Source organism: Spea bombifrons, chromosome 12 (genome assembly GCF_027358695.1).
Source record: "Spea bombifrons isolate aSpeBom1 chromosome 12, aSpeBom1.2.pri, whole genome shotgun sequence".
In the NCBI taxonomy this organism is placed as follows: Eukaryota; Metazoa; Chordata; class Amphibia; order Anura; family Pelobatidae; genus Spea; species Spea bombifrons.
The window spans coordinates 26,246,680-26,273,010 of NC_071098.1; the positions used below are offsets into that span (position 1 = coordinate 26,246,680).

General features: G+C 40.4%; 1 protein-coding gene across 1 annotated transcript in view; it reads left to right on the top strand.

Annotated features, from left to right (window-relative positions):
- EPS8L1 (EPS8 like 1) overlaps nucleotides 1-26,331 on the top strand; it is a 36,918-nt gene that overhangs the window by 6,152 nt on the left and 4,435 nt on the right. Inside the window, exons 2-16 of the mRNA XM_053451931.1 lie at nucleotides 5,953-5,999; nucleotides 6,965-7,005; nucleotides 19,126-19,184; nucleotides 20,520-20,681; nucleotides 21,207-21,356; nucleotides 21,438-21,520; nucleotides 21,946-22,168; nucleotides 22,704-22,809; nucleotides 23,005-23,054; nucleotides 23,376-23,502; nucleotides 24,245-24,333; nucleotides 24,625-24,699; nucleotides 24,975-25,123; nucleotides 25,339-25,474; nucleotides 26,032-26,081. Coding sequence (XP_053307906.1) covers nucleotides 5,983-5,999; nucleotides 6,965-7,005; nucleotides 19,126-19,184; nucleotides 20,520-20,681; nucleotides 21,207-21,356; nucleotides 21,438-21,520; nucleotides 21,946-22,168; nucleotides 22,704-22,809; nucleotides 23,005-23,054; nucleotides 23,376-23,502; nucleotides 24,245-24,333; nucleotides 24,625-24,699; nucleotides 24,975-25,123; nucleotides 25,339-25,474; nucleotides 26,032-26,081 — 1,517 coding nt within the window. The 5' untranslated portion in view covers nucleotides 5,953-5,982. The remainder of the gene's footprint in view (nucleotides 1-5,952; nucleotides 6,000-6,964; nucleotides 7,006-19,125; nucleotides 19,185-20,519; nucleotides 20,682-21,206; nucleotides 21,357-21,437; nucleotides 21,521-21,945; nucleotides 22,169-22,703; nucleotides 22,810-23,004; nucleotides 23,055-23,375; nucleotides 23,503-24,244; nucleotides 24,334-24,624; nucleotides 24,700-24,974; nucleotides 25,124-25,338; nucleotides 25,475-26,031; nucleotides 26,082-26,331) is intronic.

Sequence of the window (26,331 nt, forward strand, 5' to 3'; positions counted from 1 at the left end):
GGACCATACGATTGGTTGCCATGATTCTAACAGAGTCAAATAATACATACCCCCCACGCTGCTCTTAAACATGTTTGAGTAGACCATGGTACTATATACATTGTTAGTATGTAGTTCTGTATAACTATCTGTTCCAGAGTGTAAAGGGGGTATTTATAAGGTCCAGACCAGCCATCTGGCACACCTGGCATATGTCCATTGAGCCACTGGCCGACAGAGCCACACACTCACTCGATCTGCCAGATAGTGTGCTGGATATGCTACGTGAGCATAAAAACCCTCCTTCAGCCCCACTTATGTCATCTGGGGGCCACCGGCCCTGTCATCTCAGTCCAGCCCTGCTATTCATATACCCCAACAGCTGGAGTTACACTGTTGGAAAGACTTCCTTCGGATCCTCCATATTTATCATCAATTATAATTTCAGCAACTGCTGGGACAGTGAGTGGCCATGAATGGGATGTCTTGGCTACTCAACATACCTCAAACATTTCACACTGTTTGTCAGCGTATCATGTAATAAAGAATACTGAGATAGGCACAAGGAAAAGAAAGTCATTTAATTGGAAGATAATGAACATTCTTTTGATTGTGTTTGGCTGGCACTTTGGAATGGCGCCGATCAAGGATTCCACGTAATAATCCCAGCTTAATGATCAGCATTTTTATGGGACCGCTCATACTCTGGAATGTAAGGGCTTGACTATTGATCCTCTTACAATTCAGGAAGCCATTTATCAACCTTTCAAACAAACCTGTAGGACGGGCTGTGCTAAAGGGAGAGACACGGAGTCACTGTTATTTAATTGCCCCGAGACATTTGTGAAGGGAAGTTTGCGGCTCAAAGTACATATAGAAGTAATTGCCCAGATATTTACAAAGGCAAACAGAGATTTATGTCTTGAGGGACAGAGCAGCATGAAACTTATTGTGGCATGAAGCATCGCTGACTTGACTTTTTTCCTGGAGACAACGTTATCAAATTATTTTTAGGTTTTACTAACTTTTCCATCCCGTGTATAAAAAAACCCCAAATACTTTATGTTACAGAGAAACGAAATCTCTGATTCCGCAAGATTTTGGAGTCTGTTAGCTTTACTGAAAGAAGCTGTAGGTTTTTTCTTAGGAATTTTCAGCAGTCTTCATTGATGAAGGGTGGTTCCTCTAAAGATGTTTTATATGTATCCATGAATTGTATAAGTGTATGAATGCAGCAGATTAACAATACTGATGGCACTAGGAGGGCATGTGGGTGAGATAAGAATCACGGACCTGGGAGCTCTGCCTTTCTCTTCCTGGTGGCCTTTATGGAGAAAGAAGAGTTCTGCGCCTCTAATTGTCAAAATGTCTCTACGTCCACTGGCTTGCCCCTCTATATCAATGATGCATGAGGATATGAAAAGTTATCCCGATGTCATCAATCACTGTTTGAGAAAAGCCATAGAAAGGAAAAGGAAGAACCCTTTGAAAAAGATCTTACTTCTCCATCTTATTAGACCACAAGGGATCATTCCTCACCAAAAGGCGACACAATGGTGTAATTCTGCAGTGAGAACCTCCAGGAGGATCAATACCACCTCCAGAAAACACGGCCATGTATAGGATGAGGAATGAACTGTGAAAAATTGGAGAATGTAAGGAGGTACCATACAGTCACCATTGTGTGTCACCAAAGGAATGGAGACAATAAGAGATGGAATGTCCTGGACCTGACGGACAACAAACACCGTTGCACTTTGCAAGTCCACCATATTTTTTCCTAACTATTAAGAATCATCGCAATAGAAATGTTTCCATTTTTCGCAATGTCCGTGAAGAAGAGAACTATGCGTGCGTTTGTCAATCAGTCCACCCCGCCCTGCGTCAGAGATGAGGTCACGTTGTTTGCCTGATGCCAGAATAGCTTTAATGCTGGGCTGGAATATAAAAGGCTACATTCTTAAGGCACACGTCTTTCGGAATTAACATTATCTACGCTAGCTCTTATTGTTTGGCCGTCTGTAGATTAGTGATAAATCATAAGGAAATGCTGATTGTGAAGTGTATGTTTAATGACATCTTATTCAAGGACATTTCTGATTGAAAGACAAATGAACGTTATGGCTTTTGATATAAAATGTTAAGAATCACCCCCCAGGTCATCAGGACTTTTCATGGCTTTATTGGCTTTTGTAGGATTTACAAACCAGCAACCTACTGAAGTGGACCAGGCCAAACAGTGGACCAGGCCAAGCCAGATGTGACCACGGGTGACCACATCGGCCATTTTTCCCCCAGGAAATATATACAAATGTTGCTGACCAGCATGTAGTGCTACTCTGTAGCATGTGAGATGTTGGAGGTCACAGAAAGGACTCGAGTATTGTTATAAATTCCATAAACTGTAGGGGGCAGCACTTTATCAGTGTTGTTAAATAACATAAAATGTATACGGGTTCTATAAGAATGGCTGATATCACTGAATCATCACCACATGCTAGGATATTTGGTTTTACCCAAGGAGTAACTTACTCATAAGCGTTCTTCAGTATGCGTGCTTCTCTTTTTTATGGCTGAGTGAACTGTCCTTATTCTGACCTCGCTCCACTTGTATCTCCTAGCCCATGGCCTCAGGTTATGCCTGGGTTTTCCCATCCTGTACCTGAAATGCGATGCTGACTGGTTTCCCATGAATACCTAAAGTTGCGTTAAACTCGCCCAAGTTGGTTTAAACCTATGGATCGTACCCAAAGACTCTGCTCTAGTAGCACCACCACAGTTTTCATGTTGAATTATTATTACTATATGATTGTTGTTTTAGAGTAAACAGTGTAAGGAACTTTTAAATCTGTCTATTATCTATTTCCCACCGCTGGTAGGGACTTCCTTCGCTACCCAATAGCTACCCCTTGTCTTGTAGATCATTCATCATCTTTATATGACTATTATTCTAAGTTTTACTGTAGCCTCTATGTACCATTTATATTAAGGTGTAACTAAAAAATCAATAAGCCGATGATATCACTGTTGGCATAAACTATAGTATAGTTCTTTAAAGTTCCATAAATATGGGCATGAGTTCACTTGAATTATTGTGAGTGGGCTGAGAAAGCTGGATCTTTTCCTAATTGTGGCTTTTTAGAGAAGTTAATTGGAACTATGGACTCAGTTACTGCACAACACAGTAGCTATTGGATAAAACGCGTTATGTATAACCCTATATGTTTCTTCGTATGATGGACTTTGCAATTCTAATGTACCCAGACCAATCTTCAGTTTCACTTATAGGGCAACTGTGATCTTCTCATAGTGATAAATAGTTAAAATTGTCTCCTTAAATCTACCGTTATTTTGCATTTTTTGAGACATCTATTTTTAACATGTTTTTTGACTATTTTATCTATGAACCAGTGGTGTATTTTCCTTTGGCGCTGCTCTAGGCCAAGCCCAGGGTAATGGTGCCTCCTCGGCACCGCTATTCTTATTTTTGGGTCATCTCCCTTTTAACCGGCCCGTTGAGGCTCCTTGTTATGCGGCAGAGGGACCCCAATACCTCACTGCCTAGACAACCTGAGATCTGTGGCATGTCTATTCAACTTCCTGTCAGGGACTTCCTGACAAGTTCTGCTGTGACCAATCAGGCTGGGCTCTACAAATGGATTCCAGGTTCTCCATGAAACCAGCAAGATCATTTCAATTGCCTCAATGCTAAATGCAGACTCATTTAGCTTCTCAAGAAAGTCACATGTTATTTTAACACATAAATGTCAAAGATTCAGAGCCCATAGCAGTAATTCGGTTCTGTTCATGGCGCTATAATGGAAGGGCACAGGGGTGTCTATCGCCTCTGATTTCACATACACGTGTCAAGTACATGTCACACTGCACAAGGGCAATTAATATAAGTTCTAATAGTCACATGGAACCGCTTCTGTTTGACCTTGAGTGTCATCTCGCTATTTTAGGTTTAACCATGGACCCAATGAAGAATGATGTTTCAGAATTGAATGTTAAGTGTTCGGTACATTGATAATTCAGTTCTACACCCTGGTTCCTCCTCATAAAATGTTTCGTCATCCCAATAATATCTATTAATTATAGGGGATAAAAGGTGTGAGTCTGTTATTCCTTGGGAAATAATATGCGAAGGATGGTTTCTGTTTACTTTATTTGGGTTTGTTTATGTAATTTGTGTGCGTTCGGACTTGGCATGACAGGCATTGTTTTATTCCTGGAGCGGAGCTGAGTGTGAGTGCATGGTGAGTGTAGGATTTCCTACCATGTATTAGGATTTAGAGAGGAAAATTAAGCTCTAATGTGGTGATCTTGTGTCACCTCCACCATTTGCTATGTGAAGAGTCCTTTCGTTAAGTTCTTTCAATTACCCTTAAGTATATTTGCGTCTAATAACCTTATCCTCTTATACTGTACGTGCCTCTTATCGAGTGTACACAAACCCGGTTTGGAAAGCCTGTATTCATGACCAACATTCCTTTTAATTAATTTTGTTACTTTCGTTCAAACCTTTCCAGGTTAACCTGATATCAGTTCTATGAACTCCTACCCAAATGTTTGTAGAAGGTGTGATGGCTTTCAAGGATCTCTAAATATTTTGATCCTGTCCCCCTATGGCTCATTATGTCAGTCTACGCAGGTCTTGCCTTAGATTGTGCTGTTGACGCATAGTCATGGCAGTAATGTATTATAGTTTATATATCTCATCTATACACACACACTACTATATATCAGGTTGGCTCGCTCCTCTCCTGCTTCCATATGGTGCCAGGCACCACACTTCAAGAGCAGAGTCCTTTAAGGGTTTGATATTTTGACCCCCGCTGAGCTCCCACCTCCAATATAATGGGATCACATTGAGTCTGCTCTGCTTGAAGAAATGGGACCTAACCAGGTGGGGTTCCCCGGCCCCGGGCAGCCCACATATGAATGACTAAGCACTCAATCCTTCCCTATGCACTCCTTGAGTATCGCTGATTGGGAACATGGATTAACAACATGTTAAATTGATCTTGAAGGTTTGATTTGCATCAGATAGAGTTGCATTCTAATTCATTTTAGTGAATGCATGAGTTGATAATTCTTTGGATATTACCCAAAAGTTATCCCATTTTCTTTTAACTCAAGCTAGTTCTGTGTTTACACCAAACCATGTTTTTTGTCGTTATGTTATACAATTCATTGTACAACCCTACAACAAGTAGTGCGTTCCATAACAATTGGGATTTCCAGAAACAGAAGTCGAGGAGGGCCTTCATAGCCTAGAATAAAGTGGGGTATATTATACAAGAGTGCAAATGTTTGCGGTGGACCGGCCACACAAATGTATCTCAGTATAAACATCAAATGAGGAAATGACTGGTTAGGCGTGTATTTGGAGATAGGTGAGGAGATGTGGGTAGAGGAACTGCTCGATGAGGTTTCTAGGTGAGAATCGGGATTTTAAATGAAATCCTCTTGCTCGCTGTTGTCCATACCTAGAAGCTCTCCAGGTTTCACCCAGCATCTCCAGAAATCAAAGCTGATGGGTTAGTGCGCTTAAACGGCAGGCTCTTTTGACTGCTAGTTCTGCCCTGTCTAGAGATGCCCTCATCCCCTTTACTCAGACATACAGCCTTCCTGCCTTCTGTAAGAAGCTCCACCTGGACAGTCCTTGGAGGTCCCTGATATGCTGATGTCACATTCACCCTTCAGTCTAATTCATAATGAGGAGCACAAGGAAATCTCAAGCTGGGTGGAAGAAAAGAGTTCTGTAGAGAGAGTTGGCAGGAAAATTGTGGTTCCCTCTCACCTCACTATTCATCACTGGCAGGTGGCAGTTAGCCGTGGTAGGAATGTTGAAATGTCCACATATAAAAATAATTGTTTCATGATTTTTGGAGACTTCCGCAGTGAAACACATTGTTGTTCCAACGCATAACTACAAGATCAATGACATATTTTCCTATTCATTACTAGGGAGAAGAGAGAGAAGAAAGAGGCGGCAAAATGAGCTCATCACCTCGGTGAGTATTAAATAACGGTGCTTGATACATTTCCTCTGTATATTACTCCTTGTATCGTTACTAGTCTGGCCTCCAAAACGTCACATTTATTCCAACTCTTCCATTTCATGTGACCCCTTCATCACGTCTGATGTCCAGAGCAGCAGTTGTATTGTTAGACGAATGAAACGTTAGCGTATGAATTAGCGTATGAATTAAAGAAACCGTCAACCTCGAGAATGAAACAAATGTGGAATCTGGGGTTTTGTGCATCGTGGCAACATTCAGCCCAAATGGGCAACCCAGCCAGGTGGCCTAGTAGAATAGCATCCAAAAATGTTAGTATTATTAGTAGTGGTGGTGTTTACAACATCTGGCTCTTTAATTAACCAACTAGAAAAAGAAATCCCTTTTTGGTCATTTTTTGATAACTTAACATTTTATTTTATATTCAATTCTCTTGATCATACCAAAATATATACGTGTATCCATGCTGGCAGATTTCACATAGTAGAAACCTGTTGTTCATCGGGGAGGCCTTGGAACATTCATTAACCAGATCTGATAAATGTATAGTCCCGTCAGCTAATGGGCCTGTTTCTGTTTTGGCTACTAAAGCTTGTTCTCTAGCTACGTTTTTATTGTTCTAGGTACAGTGACCCTGATCTGGTAGCCCCTCTTATCTCCGGTTAAATCTGAGCTAAAGCCGAAAAGTAGGGCTATTGATTACTTGCATCTGAAGGAACTGGGGGTGGGTAGAGGTGCCCAGATTCTGGTTAAACAGCCCTCTCTGGATTCCGTCTTTCACAAAAACAGCAGGCAGTCTCCGAGTTTCACCCGCTGCTGTATCAATACAGTCTTCCCATACAAAAGCCTTCTTTTATTGTAAGCATGTAGACATATTATATACAAATCATCGCATCTGTATAATCTCAAAGGGCTACATACATTAAATACATTTTATTTATTCTTTCCTTTTATTTCAGAGTGAATGGGGTGTCCAAGCCGAACGCTAAATCTATATATGGTAAGTCTGAAGAATATTTCAGATCAGTTATTTAAGGTTGTCGCCTCTTAGAATACATATAATACCCCACATATGTGTCAGATCTTTTATTTTTTAAAAGTTACTATGGTTTGATGGTTGGTTTAACAACCCTTGCCTTGCAGAGGGTCTTGGGATGTGCAGATTTGCAATCACTATGCTAAATTATAATTCAATTGGTTAGCACTTTAATGCGGGAGCGTTTGTTTTGGGGTTTTTTTATTTTTTTTTTTACTCTAGATAAAATATTTCATTAATCACTTCATAGAAAATGGATGAGACTGGGTTATAGATTTTAGACCAAATGCTGGAATTATACAAATTAGCTTCTACCCCAGCTGGATGCACGGTAGCCTCTTGCCTGTGACAGTCACATACAGGACTAGCTGGTCCGTCTGGTTTTTGTGATTTTATATGGTGTGCGTACCTGTCCACATCCACGTAAAGTCTGTTGTGTTCATTTGCTCGAAGAAGTTTGATGCTAGTAGAATAATGGACAGTTATGGTGGCTCATGACCTACACATTGTATGTAGGGTGACTGTTGACCATCTGGAGACTAGATGCCACCATAGTTTCTTCATGATATATGTAATGTTATGGGGGATGCATTTGCACTTGACCTGTTCATTTGCTGCCACTATGTGAAGAGCCTTTTTAAAACTCAGTTTAGAATCAATTATCCCATCATACAAAATGTATTTTTATGTGAGCTGTTATGGACTAGATGGAGACGGAGTGTAGGGTACATGTGGTTCCAGCCTCATTTATATGTAGACAGTTCTCCATTACTTTGTGTACACATAAATCAACCGTGATATAAATTACAAGTAGACAGGAACGGGCAGGATAAGTGTACGCTCTGATCTCAATATAACCAGAGCCTCCCTGTTTAGACAACAGGTGGCTTTCTACTCTGACAACGTGACAGGGCATTTCATTATAGTGCTCAACAATTAGCTATTGTCATAAAGTAAGGTGGTCAGACTAACCTGTTCCATGTTCCCTGAAAATGATCATGCATGCAAAGTTTTTAGTATGCGACTAGTTAAGACACAGTATACTAAAGGTAAAAAAAAAACGTAGTGGTCTTGGTGGACTAATGAAGCAGAGTGTCAGGAGTCCGGGTTATGACATCATATCCCAACACATTGCTTCATTAGGCCACGTGAGAGCTGTGCTAGATGCTGGATGCACAGACCTGCGTGCTTAAACTGACTAATGAGTGGTCCCTTTAAATTTCCATGGTGTCCCCCTTTCAAATGCATGGAGGGATTCTGGATAATCTCCTCATATGCGTTTGCCCCTTTGCCCCCCCCCCAGTGGTCAAACACATCTTCTTGCACGTGATATACTGACCACTTTACCACCATACACAGACAGCACTCCCATTAATTTCAAAAGGGACACTTTCCAATAGCTGATTGGCTGCTTGAAGCAACCAATCAGTGGCGAGAATCATCAAACCACGCACGAGAAGGGCAACTGCAAAGTTCAGCTTCTACCTCGGGTGTTTTTTTTCTTTAGAATTTTTTAAGAATGTATATCATGGGTTATTATAATATGCATTCTTCTTTAGTGGGACTGTCAGGGGTAGTAAACTCTACCTTTACCTATACATCTTTACCTATACATCTTTATGTATATGCCATTATATATATGTTGTATATTCTTAAGCACAGCATTATTGCATAGTTTGGTCCCATTTTACCGTTTATCTTTTGATTGCGATTAAGTTATTTAAAATATTTGAAAATCATATTATGTCACAAAGTGAACTTTTTTTTACAGAAATGTAGTTTTTTCGACCCTGTTAATTTGAGTGTGACATATTTGCCTATCCCTACCGGGCAGCTTCAAACTCTACCACACCTCGTAAAAAAGGATATAGTGTTTGTAAGCAGACCGCACCTTGTTTCGTTTCATTCCTTTCATATTTCTTCCTTTGCTTGTCAAAAGCAAATATACTTTTTTCGTCTTAAGAATATCTTTGTCTCTTCTGCATGAGAGCCGCGATTCTAGGGTGTTCCAGCCATCAGATACACTTTGTAGCTATCTATTCGTGGTCTTCTTCACGTGGGTGATACCTTCCAAGTTCCCCTCTTTCCCTAAGTATCCATAAGTCACAATGGTCAGAAGTTTCACTGCCATGTCATGATAAACTGAGATCTTAGGGGGTGGCCCAAATTAACCCTTTCAGTAATTAGTTGCCCAGTTAATTATCGAGAATAACCTGTCCTTGCACCGGTCTAATTACCCAGCCATAAGCCGTAACACTACGTTGGCGTAACCAACGGACAACCTGCTGCTTTACTTCGTGAATGCAACTCTAATCACATTAAGCCAACTTACAATGGCCTGGAGAAGAAAGTCAAGGGTCGCCATATTATAAATGCTTTGCCCCAATATCTAACAGAAAGGCTCTAACAGTATATAGTAGATGAGAATATGAATGCGGTTTTACAAAAACTCAATACATGTTAATATTTATACATAAAGAATCAAACTATTATTACATTTAGTGGTTTCATGAAGAAGTGTTTTTTCCATTATAGGCAGTGTAAGTCAATTATATAAGTGTGCCACACGCTTGTCAAATATTAGCTAAAGACGACATCACCCAGTAAAATGCTAACAATTTCTGCCGTGATTACCTCCCTGGCCTACAGGTCTGCACACACCTTAAGGACTAGCTGGCCTCTCGGCATCTGCTATAGTCCCGATCTTTGTTTACTTTTAGGAGTTAGAGTTGTTGGCCAGCTGGCAGTACCGTCTTTCTCAAGTTCATTTGCTAACAGTGGCCAGGGTTTTAACTTCCATGGGGCGAGAGGAGGTGCTGCCCCTAGGTTCTACATGGCGGAAGGGCTCACTTCAGCCACCTGGCTCCAGAAGTAGATGGGACGTCAACATGAGCCAGGACTTCTGACTCTGCCCCAGGCACCAAGAGCCCTAGTTATGGCTCTATCATTGACCCTCCCGGCAAACCTGCCAAACCCCCAAGACCCTCCTAATCTGAATTGAATGCAGAATTTAATGACTGATTGGTTACCATCTCATTGTACACAAGGGCTAGATCGGCCATGAGTAAGTAAACCTCTTAGATCCAGGACCAAACGTAAACACGCTGTCCTACTTAAACAAAACATTAATGGCACTGTCTATTATGTTACGCAAATAAGCGTTAGCAGACCTGTCATTTATTGTATCTTCTGAAGGTTAAATCACATCACACACATGTTTTAGCATGTTGCCAACCGGTCCCTGCTCCTGTGTCACGCGACACTTTAGTGTTCCAATAAAAATTCTGAATTGGGTAAAATTTGAAATGATTCAAAAATGATTTTCTAAGCGTGGTACTCGTTATATTTGCACTATTTACATGCTAACAAATACCAAAATCTCAGCGCATGCTGATGTTAGCCTTGTTCCTATCTCACCGTGTCCCCACCTTCATTAAACAGACATTTACCCCAGTAGATAATAATAATAATATGAAATTATAAGCAGTCTCCTGTGACAAATAACCCGTCAGGTGCAGCATGTCTAAGTTTAGCAGGGGTTACTTTATATCACATCCTTTGGGATCCAGATAGTTCTTTCCTTCTGTGATGTCCCATTATTCTAGAAGCTCTAGAATGTTTGCTGGGTATGAATGGATCCCAGCCTAAAATTCATGATATTATATATAGAAACAGCAGAAATACTAAATTCCTTAATAAATTACACTTAGCTACTTAAAGGAGATAACAAGGCGCCCTGGCACTTTAAGGCCAGCGACCACCTGAAGACACCAGGGTGGCCGACGGCTGGATACGACAGGCTGCACATTCTGTTTTTCTGCCCGTGTGGCATGCAGCCGGGTGTGTATGGAGCGTATTCAGCTGTAATGGCAGATTGGGTGTGTATAGAGCGATGTTGGGCTAAAATAAGTGTCCCTTTGGCAATTTACACCAAAATACTTGTGTCTAAAAATGCTTACATTATAAATCGTTCATGATTAATCCTGTGACATAGCTGTGATTTTTGGGGGGGCGTACAACCTTAAAAGCATAAAAGGCAAAAAACAATCAGATTCCAGGGTTGCTGGAATGACCAACAATACCCCAAACAAATCAAGAATTCAGCGCATACCCAGTGAATACCATTCAAAAAACACCTATTTAAGGTATAAATATTGGGGATTTTGTCACACGATATGGCCATATATTGCTTAGCCGCCACTACGTCAAACATCTAAATTGCTATGGCTATATTACTTACCAAGAAGCTGTCCAGAGATGGCTTTACATTACACAAGAGTCTTAGTGTGTTAAGGTGCAGTTCTGCCCCACTGATTCAGCTCCTTGGTAAGCAATATAGCCATGAACATTAAATAGGACTCGCCAAACTTGGGATCCTTTGACGTAGTGGGGGGCTAAGCAATATATGGCCCTATAGTGTGACAAAATCCCCAATATTTATGCCTTAGATGTGGGCAACAATGCTCCGGTGATTTTATGCAGTTGCGCAGAAGGAGTTAATCAGACATCTGACTTTGTGCAAACAGCAAGGAAGAGTATGTCTTGCAATCTCTTGTTTTCTTCTGGTTGGGAAAGTGTTTTACCGACAAATTAAGATCTCCTATAAATATTGGCCTCATTCCAGCTCAGCCAGTCTTGCAAAAAGCAGTAAACTGGGCCAAGAGAGTTGGAACTCTTGCAGAGGCCGGTTTCCGTAGCAACCCAGAAAGATGTATGTATAAGCACAGGTATTGCACAGCGGTGGATAACGCAAACAATCGAAGCTGTCATGTGCATCGAATCCCCATTGTTTTACACATCAATGCCATCAGTTAACCATTGTGAGGGAGCTAAACATGTCTGCGCAAAACACTAAAGAATAAAATAGTTTATAAATAAACTGGTATATTGGCGGTATATACCTTTACTGCTTCACAAGAACAAGCGTTGGCAACTCTAAAAAATGAATTCCTAAAGCGAATTAAAGTCCGTTGGCTTCTACTCCACCGCTGAAGTGTGTCATGGAATAGTTATCTACAGAGCAGCCATTTTTCTAGAATGTTCTACACTACCTCTAATGAGCATTCTTCATGAGTGGCGATGCGTGTGCGCTGTAATATCCGTTTAAGTTCCTGTAAATCTAAACTCCCTGGAGGCTTTTTAAGAAATACCGTAAAAGCCTTTGGAGAGGAGCCAAAAATCATGAAGTTCAGAGGTCAGTTGGCCCCAGCCGTACCTCCAGGCTTGGGCTGCAGGATATCTGCTTCTACCTAACCCTGCCTATTATTATAGAATACATAGTGCATCCCAGGTGTCCGTAGGTTCAGATAACCCAAGATCCTTCATTCATAAAAAGAAAAACCCTATTATAGGGTGTGCAGAACCCGTCTGCCATTCACCAACAGCCCTACAAATATGGCGCTCTGTCTCATTGGAAAACTTTTCCATAGCAATAAATGGTCATCTTGACCTTCTTCATAGGTGTTCAGATCTCAAATAGTTAGAATTGCATTACCTGCCACGCCACATGTCTTAAACCCTCGTGTCCTTATTTTTGTATCGTGTGACACCTAGTTTTACAGGTGCCTTAACCCTTCAAAGACCTGAACGTAGCATGCAAAAGGGGTCAGCGTTGTAACACTGGAAGTTGAGGATGGTGAAGGCTAATGTCCTATGTGTATATATCATACACTGCAGCTTGAGTAATCAAGCTTTGGAAGGGGGTGCCAGATCCCGAACCTTTCCTTCTGTCACAAGACAAACTGGTTTAGCCGGAGGAGAACCAGCTCCTTCTGCAGTTGTCTGACAGTGTTCCAAATCCCGAGCGAACACAGAAAGCAGGAGGAGGACAGCTCCTGTAGGATACAACATTACACCTGTCCGGCACAATTTCCGGCCAAAGGTAAATAATCTGGCGAAGGGGAGACGTCTCTGTTGACGAAATCTCATATTTTTTACTTGATACCTGAAGTCAGAAAGCCTTCTTACGTTCTTTGTACTAATCCTTACCTGTGATTACGTTAAGAAGCCGTACATCTCACGTGGTGCTAGTTTGGTGGGAGAATATTTTATTAGTTGGTACTTTAGGCTGAAAAGTAATTATTCTGCACTATTTATTGCTGAACTGTAATTCCTGACTCATAGCCGTACATTAATTATATGATAAAATATATATTTTAATTAAAACAAATGCTTTTTATACATATACACACTTTTGTGCTAAAAGTGAATGAATTAAAAAAAATAAAAAAAAAATTAAATATAAAAAAAGTGGATTTTTTCCCCAAGAGCTCAATTTATTCCCCGTCTGCTCAATGCTTTAGTTTGTCGTATAATATGCACCCAGTTTACACCTAGCCCTGCGTTCTGGGTGTTGCCGGGACAGGGAGTAGAAACTCAAACATGCCAGCAGCTAACCCGATCTCAGCTAGTTCACTTTCACTCTTCGTGGAAAGGCGTTGTCAAACTGCCAGGAGACCTAAACACCATATAAAAAAACTTCTAACCTCACCGTCGGATAACAAGCAAAGTACTACGAATGTCACAGCTGGCGGAGAATTACGTATGTAACTGGCGCTGAAACGGCAACAATATAACGTATGGAACATTGATGATGGCAGGGAATAATATATGCAGCAAAGAGGTGCTGGTCTAATGAAGGACCATTAATGTAACCAGTAGGTATTTGTGTGGCAGAGGATGATGTATTTAAAGGGCAGTGGTAACATTATATATATATATATATGTTTATTATAATATTATGTTTGTATGGCTCTTTACCACATGTTTTCTGTGGCTCATCAGCTATTCGACCTGTTTGTCCAGTTTGTAAATGTTGAAGTCTCTGTAGCCCCCTGCGCTTTGCACTCTTAGTGTTAAGACAATGTTGCTGGCCCCATTCACCTTCCACGCAAGCCTGTTCGGCTAGTTAGCACGCCAGCAACATGGGTGGATCATAGCCGCATCCATTGCTGATGGCCACTTGGGTTTCCATGACTTTGGGTTCCCTGTGATGTCCTATGTGCACTATGGACTTAATCTCCTGCTGGATTGCATGGGAAACACCCAAGTCTTTGACTGAAACCCTTGCCAAGTTGTCTCTAATAAGAACTGGACTGGCAATGTGGAGTGACCCTTCTAAAAAGGTGCACTGATACGTACTGAGAACCTACTGAAATGTCCACCTTTTTCTGATCAGTCATAATATCCCATTGGTGACCATCCAAGAGCTGCGCAGGTACCCTTCTACACCCAATGGATTTTGCTTTATTTTGTTAAGATGTGTTTCCAGCTGGGGTTAACTCTCCAGCCCTCCTTAATGTATGTTTACATGTAAGATATTGTGACGGGCAGTTGCAGGGTGACATTTTAAAGGTGCTTAGTGTCAAACCATCCAAAATATCTTTACACAAAACAAGAGGGGGTTGACTAAGAGAGTACAAAGCCTGGCCTGGCCGTCGGGCAAACCAGGCAAATGTCTAGTGGGCCATTGCATGATGACCTTGCTCACCTACCTCTTATTGCCATTAATGCAACAGATCCTCTCTTTTGGTGGAAGAGCATAGAATGTGGCAGCGTGTACAGTAGGTGGCTGAACATATGCCGTTTTATCAGCCACTGTTCTTAAAGTACTAGGCTAGATTTTTAATCCCCGGTCTGGTCCAGGAAAGGACCCTGAGACTTCACTTTGTCAATAGATCAAACTGTTTTTGAAGTTAGGATTCATGTAAAAAAAAAACCCACATAGTTAAGCTATTCCCTAAACCACTGTGGTCTTCTTCTTTTATTGACTTTGTTGGCACTTTGGATGGTTCTACAGAGCAATAATAAGGCGTTAAATCTTTCACGGCCATTATATGCATCCAGTGTGCAAAGATACACCTGGACTTAAAGGGTGTTTATCCAACCCAGAAAGAAATGTGACCCCACTGGCTGATTTGGTATTTGCCACCATGCTATGCACTGTTGCGTGACCTCGGATCTGGTTTAACTTCGGATTCTGTGCAAAATAAATACAGAGAAATGACATTTACCGAAACATTTGAGAACTGGAATTACTGATGCTTTCCTGGCAGTTTGAACAGATCGCTCTTAGTTTCACCCATACATGAGTGCACAGAAATTGCTTAGTTTTAACCATTTAAAAGTGAGTATATATATATATGTATATATATATCTGTGTCAATCTGTTATATTTACAAATAGAATATTGGATACTTTGTAATTTTTCTAATTATTCTATTTTGGGTATTCAGAAGTATCAGCTATGGGAACATGAATGTGTATGCTAACTGCTCATGTTTTGTTGAATTATATATATATATATATATATATATATATATATATATATATATATATATATATATATATATATATATATATATATATAGTTTTTTAGGTGAGAATGTGAAACCTAGATAATTTTGCTTTTGAAGGCACAATTTATAGGTCAAAATGCCTTTAGAAGGTTAATAGAAAAACAAGCATATGTATTTGTTCGTCGTGGTGCTGTATACCGTAATATAGGTCAGTTTGACAAAAACATGCTTTTGTCCCAATAAATTGCCTTTATCTGCAGACCTGGAGGCTGCCATCGTTGTCAGTCATGTGATATTTTGAGTGGTTTTCCCTTCTCAGACACCACACTGAGTTGATGCTTTATGGCAATGCTAATGAAGTCCTGCTTGTGCAATGAATCCTTATTCTCCATACACTTCCATTATTCAGTGTGTCCAGCTAGTTGACTAAGACTAAGCTATTCTATTGTTTTCCACAAGGCAGTATGATATGGTGTTTGTCTAGTAGATAACCTATAACTAATATGCAGCTGTCTAAAAACATATTTTATTAAAATAGATTTTTTTTTAAACAAAAAATAGCACATTTTTTATTTGAAACTAGTAATAAAAAGATATTATTAGGAGTTCCCCTTTAAACTGTACCCCATCTTTTATGCATTACAGACGTGAGATTTAAGTTCAGCATGAACAAACCCCAATGGCAGACAAAAGGGAATAATTTACAAAAAATGTCTGTAGAATACTCCTGTTTTACTTGAAATTAAGATTCCGTATATCGACATTATTGTAGCTGAATGCCTGATATACAGAGGACTCCTTTATATATTCTTGAACAGCCAATCATTCATTCATTCATTCACATTTTTTCACTGTTAGGCTTTTGGTTGAGTCTTCCTTTCTTTCCTGTTGTTTTTTCCTGTTGTACATTCTTCTAGTATTTCACTGGCCGATCATTTAGAATCTTCCTTTGCAACATCTGATCTAATCAGGTAGGTTTTGGTTCTTTTACAGAAACCTTCAGTCCAACAGAGGCTGACATTCTTTTCATTGTTATTTTAAGAATGCTTATACAATGTGTAGCGGTCATGGTATCAAGTTCTCAGTAGGTATCTTTATCCGCTGTCCTCAATGGGCCACAGTACTTGTGTGTCCCCTCACTATTTACTACTGTACATGTGACAACAATACGACTGTACTTTCCTGTTGAAAGGGTCATTCCTTATTATTTTGGCGCCCTCAACCATAATCCTCTTCTATGTCTCGTCTACTCTGACCATGACCCCCAGCTACTTCTGCTGTAACACTGGTTTATCCTGATGGTTCTCTCCAGTTTGCCAGATCCAACGATGCTGTCCTCAATCCTCGATCCCCAATCATGTCTCGTTCTGACATCCTGTTCTTGACTTTTTCCATTGAACTACACGTGGTGCATCTGATGGGCCCTGTTTTGTTTCATACCTACTTTTAAATTGAAGGCCAGTGTCCACCAGCAGGGGGCGTACAGTGAGAAGGGCATCCAAAATCAACATGAAAATGTCTACACTGTAGAGTTCTAAAAGGGCAGAAGAAATTAAGGACTGAGGGTTTTTGAAAAACAACAAAGCTTTGGCTTTTTTCCCATCTGCCTAAAGAGCGAGAGGAAATCCTGGACAGCTCTTGCCCAATGCAATGGGTTTTGCAAGCTGATATTTTTTTTAGTAAACACAGTATAAGTCCTTGGAGTCCGTTCAGGCCTTAACCCCATTCAGCACGTGACTCGTGTCTTTTATAACCACTAGAATCTTATTAAATGCCACTTGGTGCAATGGCTTCCAGTAGCTCCGCTCCTTGTACTTGCTTTTATAAGATGACAACAGCATCGTGATTAATGGATCGCCAATAAAATCAATAATATCGCTTGAGAAAGTCTTGGAAAAAATAACTAAATAGTAAATCTATTGTTGTTTTCCTTGGGTTGTTCCAATAAAACATATATAAAGCTTGCCATGAAGCACAAGTTATTTTTGTACCATACTTGACCCACCATCTTCAGAGTGGGTCCTCCCTATCCCTGCCTTCGTATGATGAGAGGTGGTGGAGACTTCTGGGGCCACATTGAAACCGTAACCATGGCTCTGTAGGTTAGTTATGTACAAACACTGGCTACCAGTGCTGATAGTTATCGTTCTAAACCGATGGAGCAGCATTCCTACCCATGTGTCTGTTCATGAACATTCCAGTCTGTTGTATTATATGTTTTTTTAGTGCCTGATAAATCTCTCATTCTGCGTTTCCTTCCGACTGTATGTATGTGCATCAGTCATCCATGTCATTAGCTTCACATTCATGCTCATGTACCTTGAAAACCAGGGTGGGTCCCGTACAGGAAGGCAGACAATTTGGTGTTTGTGTCACCGGTGAGTAAAGGCTACCCTCTGTTCTTACATCCATATCATGTTGGAAGAGAAGCTATGGGTAAAATACCAGGGAACTCATATTTCCAAAAATAGGCCTGGTTATTTGTGTATGTTAAAGCCGAGACCTCAAGCTTATGTGACTCAACATCTTTTTCTATGTTGGCCCAGTAAAAGGTCAACTTTGAAAAAAGGCTCCATCTTCTCTTGGACCCATATGACTGCATGAATTCCCTTGTATATGAATACATTCCAAACTCCTAGTCTCAGTCCAAACACTATAAGAGATAAAATACATTTCTTAGGTTAGAAATTAGCCTGTGGGGTTCCAAACTGTTTAAAAAAAATAACTAAATGAAAATGATGCAATCCTCAAAAAAATGGTGCAATGGGGTCAAGGGAAACGCAATTCCCTGCACCCAAAGTACTCAAAAAACCTCAACATCTTTGTAATCCTTGTAGAACTGGTCCAGTGGATTTTGCCACTGGCAGCTAAACCTCTAGGAATATCCCCTGGAGGTTCCGAGTATCACAGGACATTGTCACAGGCTTTGATACCATCAAAGGTGGCTTCTCACACGGTCCACACATGGTTATGTGCGCTCCTGCACAAGCTTTTACAGGCAACCTATCACTCCATGCCCCTCAGTCCAACCAGCTCTGCCTCCCCAGGTCCCTTCTCCTGACCTCTACATGGAGTGATAGATGGAGTCAATTACCAGGAACAGACGTTGTGGGGCATAGAATGATTGGCCATCACTGGGACATAAGACATTCATAATGGGGGGGGGTCTCGCTAGACCACGACCCTCGCCATGTCAGAGTTGAAATTGACTGGAGCTGAGTGTACTACTTCTTCTCAGGTCCAAACACATCTCCTGGAAGCCAAGGAACTAGAGGATGGGAAACGAGCAAATGCATGGGGAACGAGATTCTGCAGATGGGGACCACATGAAAACTTAGGGGCCACTTAGCTGTCGCATGCATTGAAGTGCACATGACGGCTAGAGTGTTTCTTTAAGCAAACATACAAAGCTGAATAAGCAATTCAGAAATTCTGGATTTCTTGGTCACGTATCTCTCTTCAAGGATGCCCTTCTTTACCTTACATTTTATGTCGCTTTTACAACCACACACAAAACGGCGGAGCGAAATAAAGGTTCTACTTGAACAACATTCTCTGGCACGCAGAACTACGTTTTTTACTGGTAAATCTCTGTGAAGGCAGAGAATAAAATGAACTCCTGTAAAACGCCTTGAAATGTTACTTATAACACATGTCTCATCTGCAATTTCCAAGAAAACCAAGGAACGCATCTATAAAATGACATTTAATTATTACGCTGTTATGTGATATACCATGATGTGTATTTCCCTTATGAATCTTACATATTATTTCTATTTCTTCACAGAACAGAGGAAGAAGTATTCAAATATCATCATGGCTGATGTTAGCCAGTACCAAGTTAATGTAAGTCACGTGGCTGTAACTATAGTCTGAATCACCGGTGGAGAATGTGAGCCATTCCATTCTTTGGTTAATTACAAGGGACTGGATTGTGACCCGTCCATTATGTCCCACGTGACTCCCGATAATATATTATTCTAGCCGTGGCACATTGCAGGCCAATTATTAATGGGCAATCATTTATCATTCCATGGAATGTTTGTGACGTTCACATATTGATAACGTTAACCTAATAATTATGTCCGATATACTGATGATCGACCCAATTTTATGTATTCTTCGCCTACTTTCCATTCTTTCTCTTCCTATTTGTATTTTTTGTCATTGTTGCTGTTTATTAGCATTTAATACATTTATAGGGAGCAGAGGGCTGGAGTAACCAAGCCCTACCTATGAGGTTGGGAAATTGGGGCACTACTTTGTAGGACTAGCCCCGAGACCCATTTAGCTGAGACGTGGACCTTGTGTTTTGATCTATACATTTGCTTTGTGTACATTTCTCTTCCTCCTGGGACAGAATGTGGTGTTGACATCGGGTGTGAGTTGCAATTAGACATCTTGTCACACTGTGGCCACCTAGTGCCATGTTCCTTGTGTCCTGCTTTCAAGACTGTTCCTATCATATCAAGGCATTCAAATTAACTTATTATTTCATACTCAGATTTAGCAAATAAGCGCCTAGACCAACAATAAAAATTATATTATATACCTACCAACAACATCATAAAAAATGGAAATGATTTGCCGATAGCAGAATTTTTTCATGCTACGTAATGTTCCAGATTTAGAACCTATGTGATATTTATTTTCGGTACTGACACATGTATTTGCCAGAGGTGTGTAAGATTATTTATACCTGTCACGGAGGAGAATTTCAGGGCTGGGCTCCTAGATACAAATGCATGATGTTCGCCCCACCCTAAAAAATATTTTGCAAATGCAAATAAGACTGAGTAAGTTAATGCAACGCGTAGTCACTGTAAAAATATCAGGAACGCAGCTTGTTCCGTATCAGCTCTTGTGTAATAATGTCGCACCCACTCCAAGATTTATTATGGCGATGCTAATAATTCCGTATAATGAGCCATGAAATATTCTGCTAATCCAGAGGTTGTAAATAGACAGTGATATATATTAAAATATAATATAGATTAAATATAAATATATATTAGGCTGAATTAGTCTTGTGTAGGGTATTGGCAGGAGGCAGAGCTCTTGGTAGGTGACACCTTCGTTCCTAGAGGGTACATAACTTGGCGCTTTGACCAAACAACCTGCAGAATCCTAGTTGAATCCCGTTTGTGAACATAGATTTAGGACTATCTGTATTTTCTTCAGCACTTGGTGACGTTCACGATCAATGAGGACGACGACGTTCACACAGTGGAAGATGCCATCCGAAAACTTAATGCCATGGATGCCAAGGGCAAAGTCTGGGTGCAGGAGATGATCGTGCAAATAAACACTTCTGCTGTCAAGCTTCTCGACATAGAGAACAAGGTGCGGCCACTTCTCTCACACTCTCCTTAGCTCACTCAAACTCATGGAAGACGAGTAGTTGTCACGCAGGATCTACGGACCTGTTGTTCTTTTTAACACATTGTAACCACAGTTACAGTAGCATTTGTGAATATGGAAATAATGGGTCTATTGAGGCACGTAATTGTCCCACAGTAGGTGAGCCCATCCGGGTATTCTTCAACACGCAGTCTACCACTGGAAATGAAGCTAATAGAGATATTGCCAATGCTCCATTGGGACAGTCCATTGGGACAGTTACGTAATAACCTAAAAGAATGAGAATCACAATTAAATATGTTCAAAGAACCCCCAACATGTAAGTAATTTAGCATCCTCCACAGCCATAACTCTCTTCCCTACACGTAAACCCAGTCCAACCGCTGCTCTCCAGACTACCCACAATATGTCTTGTCTACCACCTTAATACTGAGAGTTCCAAGATACGATGTCAGGTCTAATGGCGTAGTGTGGGTGATTGAGGCTATATTTTTTTGACCATTGTAGGAGGAATTGGAAATGTTTCCACTCTCTGCTGTCCAGCGATGTGACGCAGTCCTGCCGGAAAGGAGAACCCGCAGCCTGTTGTTGTTGGTTTGCCAGGACAAATACCAGCCCAACGCCGATGTTCATTTCTTCCAGTGCGATGACGTAGGGGTAAGCCATCTTGAATGAGACCTTGGAGCAAAATATGCCATCGTGGTCATCAGTGTGTGAAAGCTTCTTCTTCTTTTGCAGGCAGAGTTAATCAAGGAAGATATTACTAGCGCTGTGTCTGATTTTAGAACAGGCAACAATTCAAAAAGACCTGAAGCATTGAGGTAAGTCGGCTATTCTCTATTCTCTATTTAAAATCAAGAATAGACATTTTTGTATTGCACCCTCCCCGCCAGAATAATATCAGTGAAGACCCAGGATTTACGCTGGTGTTTTACTTTCCTTCCCTTCTTAAAAAAGATCATTTACAGAGAATTTTAGAGGAATAAAGTAGTTGCTAGAACAGGAACCATTATTCATAAATAGCATTATGGAATAAAGTCATGAAACTCAACTCGGGTCCAGATTAAACAATAACTTTTAAAAAGCATTTTAATAGTTTTTTTAAAAAAATTATTATTATTTTTTTTTTTTACTTGAGTCAGTGTTTTGTATTATTTTGGTGTGTTTGCAATGTATTTTTATATATATTTATTAGGGATTTTCTAGCACTTTTCTCATTTTTTTAACCATATCTGATTTTTTAAAGGAATAACCAGGAGAAAATAAATCAGCAGAGCAACGGTGAGGCCTCTCCTGTCCCCGTGCAAGGACAGTGGAAGAAGCCGGTGACCCAGTACGTGACTCCTGCTGAAATTCTGGAGAGGGATGCACTCCGAAGACCGACTTCAAAGACAAACAGCCCGTCTCTGAACCCCAAAGTCATTATCAATCCCACCCCTCAGATCCAGCAGTCAGTGGACCCACAACAGGTACGGTGACGCCATTTGCTTCCGTCTGCGTTACGATAAAGTGTTAACTTTTAACATTTAGGAAACCATGACAGGCATAATATATCCGACAACCATCCCACCTCCTCCTTGTGATCTTGGTCACTTGAAATACACACCACAGAAAAATCAAACTAACAGCCCCAAAAAAAGGATTTTATAGATAATGTAATTTATTTTAGACAAATGCATCGTTCCTATGTGACTAAACCTAAACCAGCGTTTATTAAACCTTTTGCTCCTTTTGTACAAACTGAAGGATCAGCGATTCTGGGGTAAAGAGCTAAATTTGGAAAAATCAACAAGAGCATTTTATTGGTTGTCATGGTGACTGCTCTGTAATTAGAACTTTGCCCCAGAACTTTACTATTGACATAATCGGCAGAGTTTTGTGCCGGTATCATGCAGTACAGAACGGTCTGGTGCATACGGTCTGGTAGATATGAATTTCGGGTGATCCATGTATAACCGGCAGAATATTTTATTTTATTATTATTATATTTTTTATATCGCATAGGATCTGTTATATAGCCAAATACAGCGTTCCCAGAAAGTCAGCCGAAATTCTGGAAGCCCACAGATGCAGCAGAAACAGATGAACAACTCTGCTCAACAGACAGTTGGTAACTATGATATGATATTTTTATGCAAAGGATTGTGTGATATAACATTATTATTTCATGAACTGTCTTTAGTGTAGTAATTGAGCTAATTTCTCGATTTATTACGGTCTTGGGTTATTGAGTAAAGGCAGAACTTTACTGTTTACTTATTGATAATGGAAACAGAACGACTGACCCAATCATTTTCACTTTCAGTCGACGGAGAACCTCTAGATCCAATGACCATCAAAGCTGGGCGCGAGGTGGTGAGTTTTGACCACGTCTTCAATGTGGGGGGCTGCATATTACCCATGAGTCTTTGTGAAATATAGCACAAGCCACGCAAACATTATCAAGTAACATATACAGGACCAGCGACTTAGGGCAACAGCTCCCAAACAGGCCTTCAAGGATCACCAATGGTCTTGGTTTTATGGATTATTAAACAGGGAGTTAGGGTTTTAATTCGGTAACATAACACTAGAAGGCAACAGAAATTTGAGGTCGAACATTCATAAGGCATTTTTTTCATCTTTCTAACGTGTTGGCGGTATTATGGACGCTAATTAATAGCTTGTCCCACGCAGGATCTGCTGAACCACTGCTTTGATGATATTGAGTTCTTCATGGGAAACCTTCAGAAATCTGCCGAGGCTTTTAAAGTCCTGAACCAAAGAAAAAAATCCAGAAGGAACAAGAAAAAAGAAGCCGGAGGTAAGAATTGCCGTACAGACACAGACACAGTGTGTATTCGCCTGCTGTGGGTCTCTTAACAGTGAGCGCTGTTACTTACTCCCCCCGTTAACGTAGGTGGACATTGCTTAATGTGTTTGAAGATCAACATCCATGTGTCGTCATAAACAAAGAAAGAAAAATAATAAGCAGAATAATGAATACGGCAGAACCCGGTCAACTAGAGACCAAAACCAAAGAGGAAAGAAAGGGTTCAAAGAGCAAAACCTAGATATAAATGATATAATAAAATATAACTTTCATTCATAAAGCTAAAGATAAATGAATGAAATGAATGAAACAATAATAGATAAATAGATAAATGACCCGTAAACCAAAAAGTATCTAGTCTGATACCGGACATGAGCCTGCATCGTTAAACCCCTCCATACCCCTTAAAAATGCTAAAATATATTCTTAATCCCCAGTCTTACTTATTCATATTTGTAGACGCGGATGGGGAGGACTCATTCGTGGAGCTTGAGGCTTCATCCATAATAAGCTTCTCCCTCAGAGTATTTCCCAAAATATAACAAGCCCCCTCGGAGATGGACATCTCGTTCTGGACCCCCTCCATAGCGGGTGCCCCCTGTGTGCTCCTGGCCCTAGGTAGCTGCTCAGGATAATTAGTAGTTATCTGTCTCTGCTTTTGACGTTCTGTTTTTCTAGACTGATTTATATGTTGACTTATTTTTTTTATTTCTCTTTTTGTCGTTGACGACAGAGGGGCTTCTGACACTTCGGGCAAAGCCCCCCTCGCTGGATGAGTACGAGGATGCTGTGCAGAAGTTCAAATACAGCTTTTGTCTGCTGGTGAGCTATAAGACCCAAATAATGCAATCAGCAAGAGGCTAATACGCTGGGAATAATAACAAGATGGTCCACAGGGTTTATAATCATCATGTGCAGATGACGTGGGGTCCGCTGGTCTTTGAACCCCCACGGCATGGTTGGGATCCACTGCATTATATGCCAATTCAGTAGAACTTATGAAGTGTGTGGATCATAATTAAGTGTTTTGGATCATTAGGTAGATCGATAGTGTATGTGACTGTAATCTTTATGTATCAGTTCACCTAAAAAGCTTCATGTTTCCTTTCTCAGGCAAGACTTAAATACAACATTATGAACCCAAGTTCAACTGAACTCGTTCACTTCTTGTTTGGTCCACTTAAAACGGTAAGCTAGGAAAAAAGCAAATAATATAATCATATTTTAATATGTGCTGTGAATTAATTCATTTTGATTTATTTTTAATCAACTTAGCTATTTAATTTTTTATTTTACAAAATCCCAAATACCGCTCATAACCCTGTTTCCAAAACTAGAAGTGATCCTAGTTGGAGACTCATTCCTCCAGCAGACACTAGGCCTTGAATGATAAATTGTGCTTTAATAATAAATATCGGTAAAGACTGATTATTAAACGTGTCGTTCCGATTTTCCTGGTTCAGCTGGTGGACAGTTCAGGAGGTGTGGAGATGGCGGCAGCAGTAAAAAGTCCTATGTTAACAAAAGAGGCTGTTGTGCTATTGAGTGAATGTTTGGATGACAACGAGATGGAACTATGGACGTCCCTGGGCCCCAATTGGACAAAGCCAAGGTATGGCAAAACATACATGGTCTACGGTGCATTTTAATGGTTGTGGTTTCAAGAACAGCCTTGTGCGTGTTAGGAAATCTGCCCTGATTTTGTTCCCCTTTTATTTGTTAATGCGGACCCTGCCAGATAATGCTCCATGATTGATGATTGAGATCAGAGCATGTGCATGAATGGTCTGCTGAAGTATCACCTTCATTATGTTTTGTTTTTGGAAGGCTGGAGTTACCGCGTGACTATTCAGAGGCCTACACACCCACCTTCAGGAGCGGCTGGGTACCCACCAACAGTGATGGCAAACCTTGGAATGATCCCATAGAACTGCAGCACCGTCACGAAGAACTGAGGTCTCAGGTAAGATGATTGAAAATATATTTTATTAATTTATTTGATTTTTGTTTTCCAACTGTGGGATAGAAAATGCTTATTAGGCAAAGACACTCCAGTAGGTTACATGATGAAAGAACCAATGGTCAATACATTGTGTTAGACCACAACATCATCAGTGGTGAAGAAGAGCACTCCATATTTCCATATTATAAGGTGCACTTGGTGGATGCGCTAGGAGTAAACCAATTACCAAGAGTAATTCCAACTTCATATGCCTAGAAATCTGGCTTGTATATGGTGCACCTTTAAATGATCTGCGCCCGTAGCGCTTGTATACGCTGGTTTCTTCCGCTGGGTAAATAATTGCGCTCATGTGGGTCAAGTTTCAGCCTCAGGGGTGATATTGTGTTTCTGTGGGTGCATCTAAAATATTTTAGTGGGGACAATCATCTTTTTCAAACTTTAGAACCAATAGGTATTCCCTAAGAGTTAAAGAGTAGTCTATACTATCCCCCCCCAAAAAAGGTTAAAATGAGGCAAAATTTTAGATGATTAAATAAGTATTTTTATTTACTTTACAGCAATCAGCTCCTCAGATTCTTCAGCCAACTCCTCCTCCTGCTCTAAACGGGTATGTAATATGTAAAATGCCTTTAGTTTTTGTTTTTTAATTGTTTTATTATAATTTGTTATTTTTAGATTTAGTTTGCTAAGCTTTTTATGATCCAGTAAAAACATTACGTTACAAATTAACTTGTGTGCCGATACAAGTAGCCGGTGCTCCCATACAGACATTAAGCCCCTGCCTACGATTTCTCATGATATGTACGATGCGAGAAAATAAAATTAAAGAATTCTATAAACAGTTTTCTTTTTTTTTT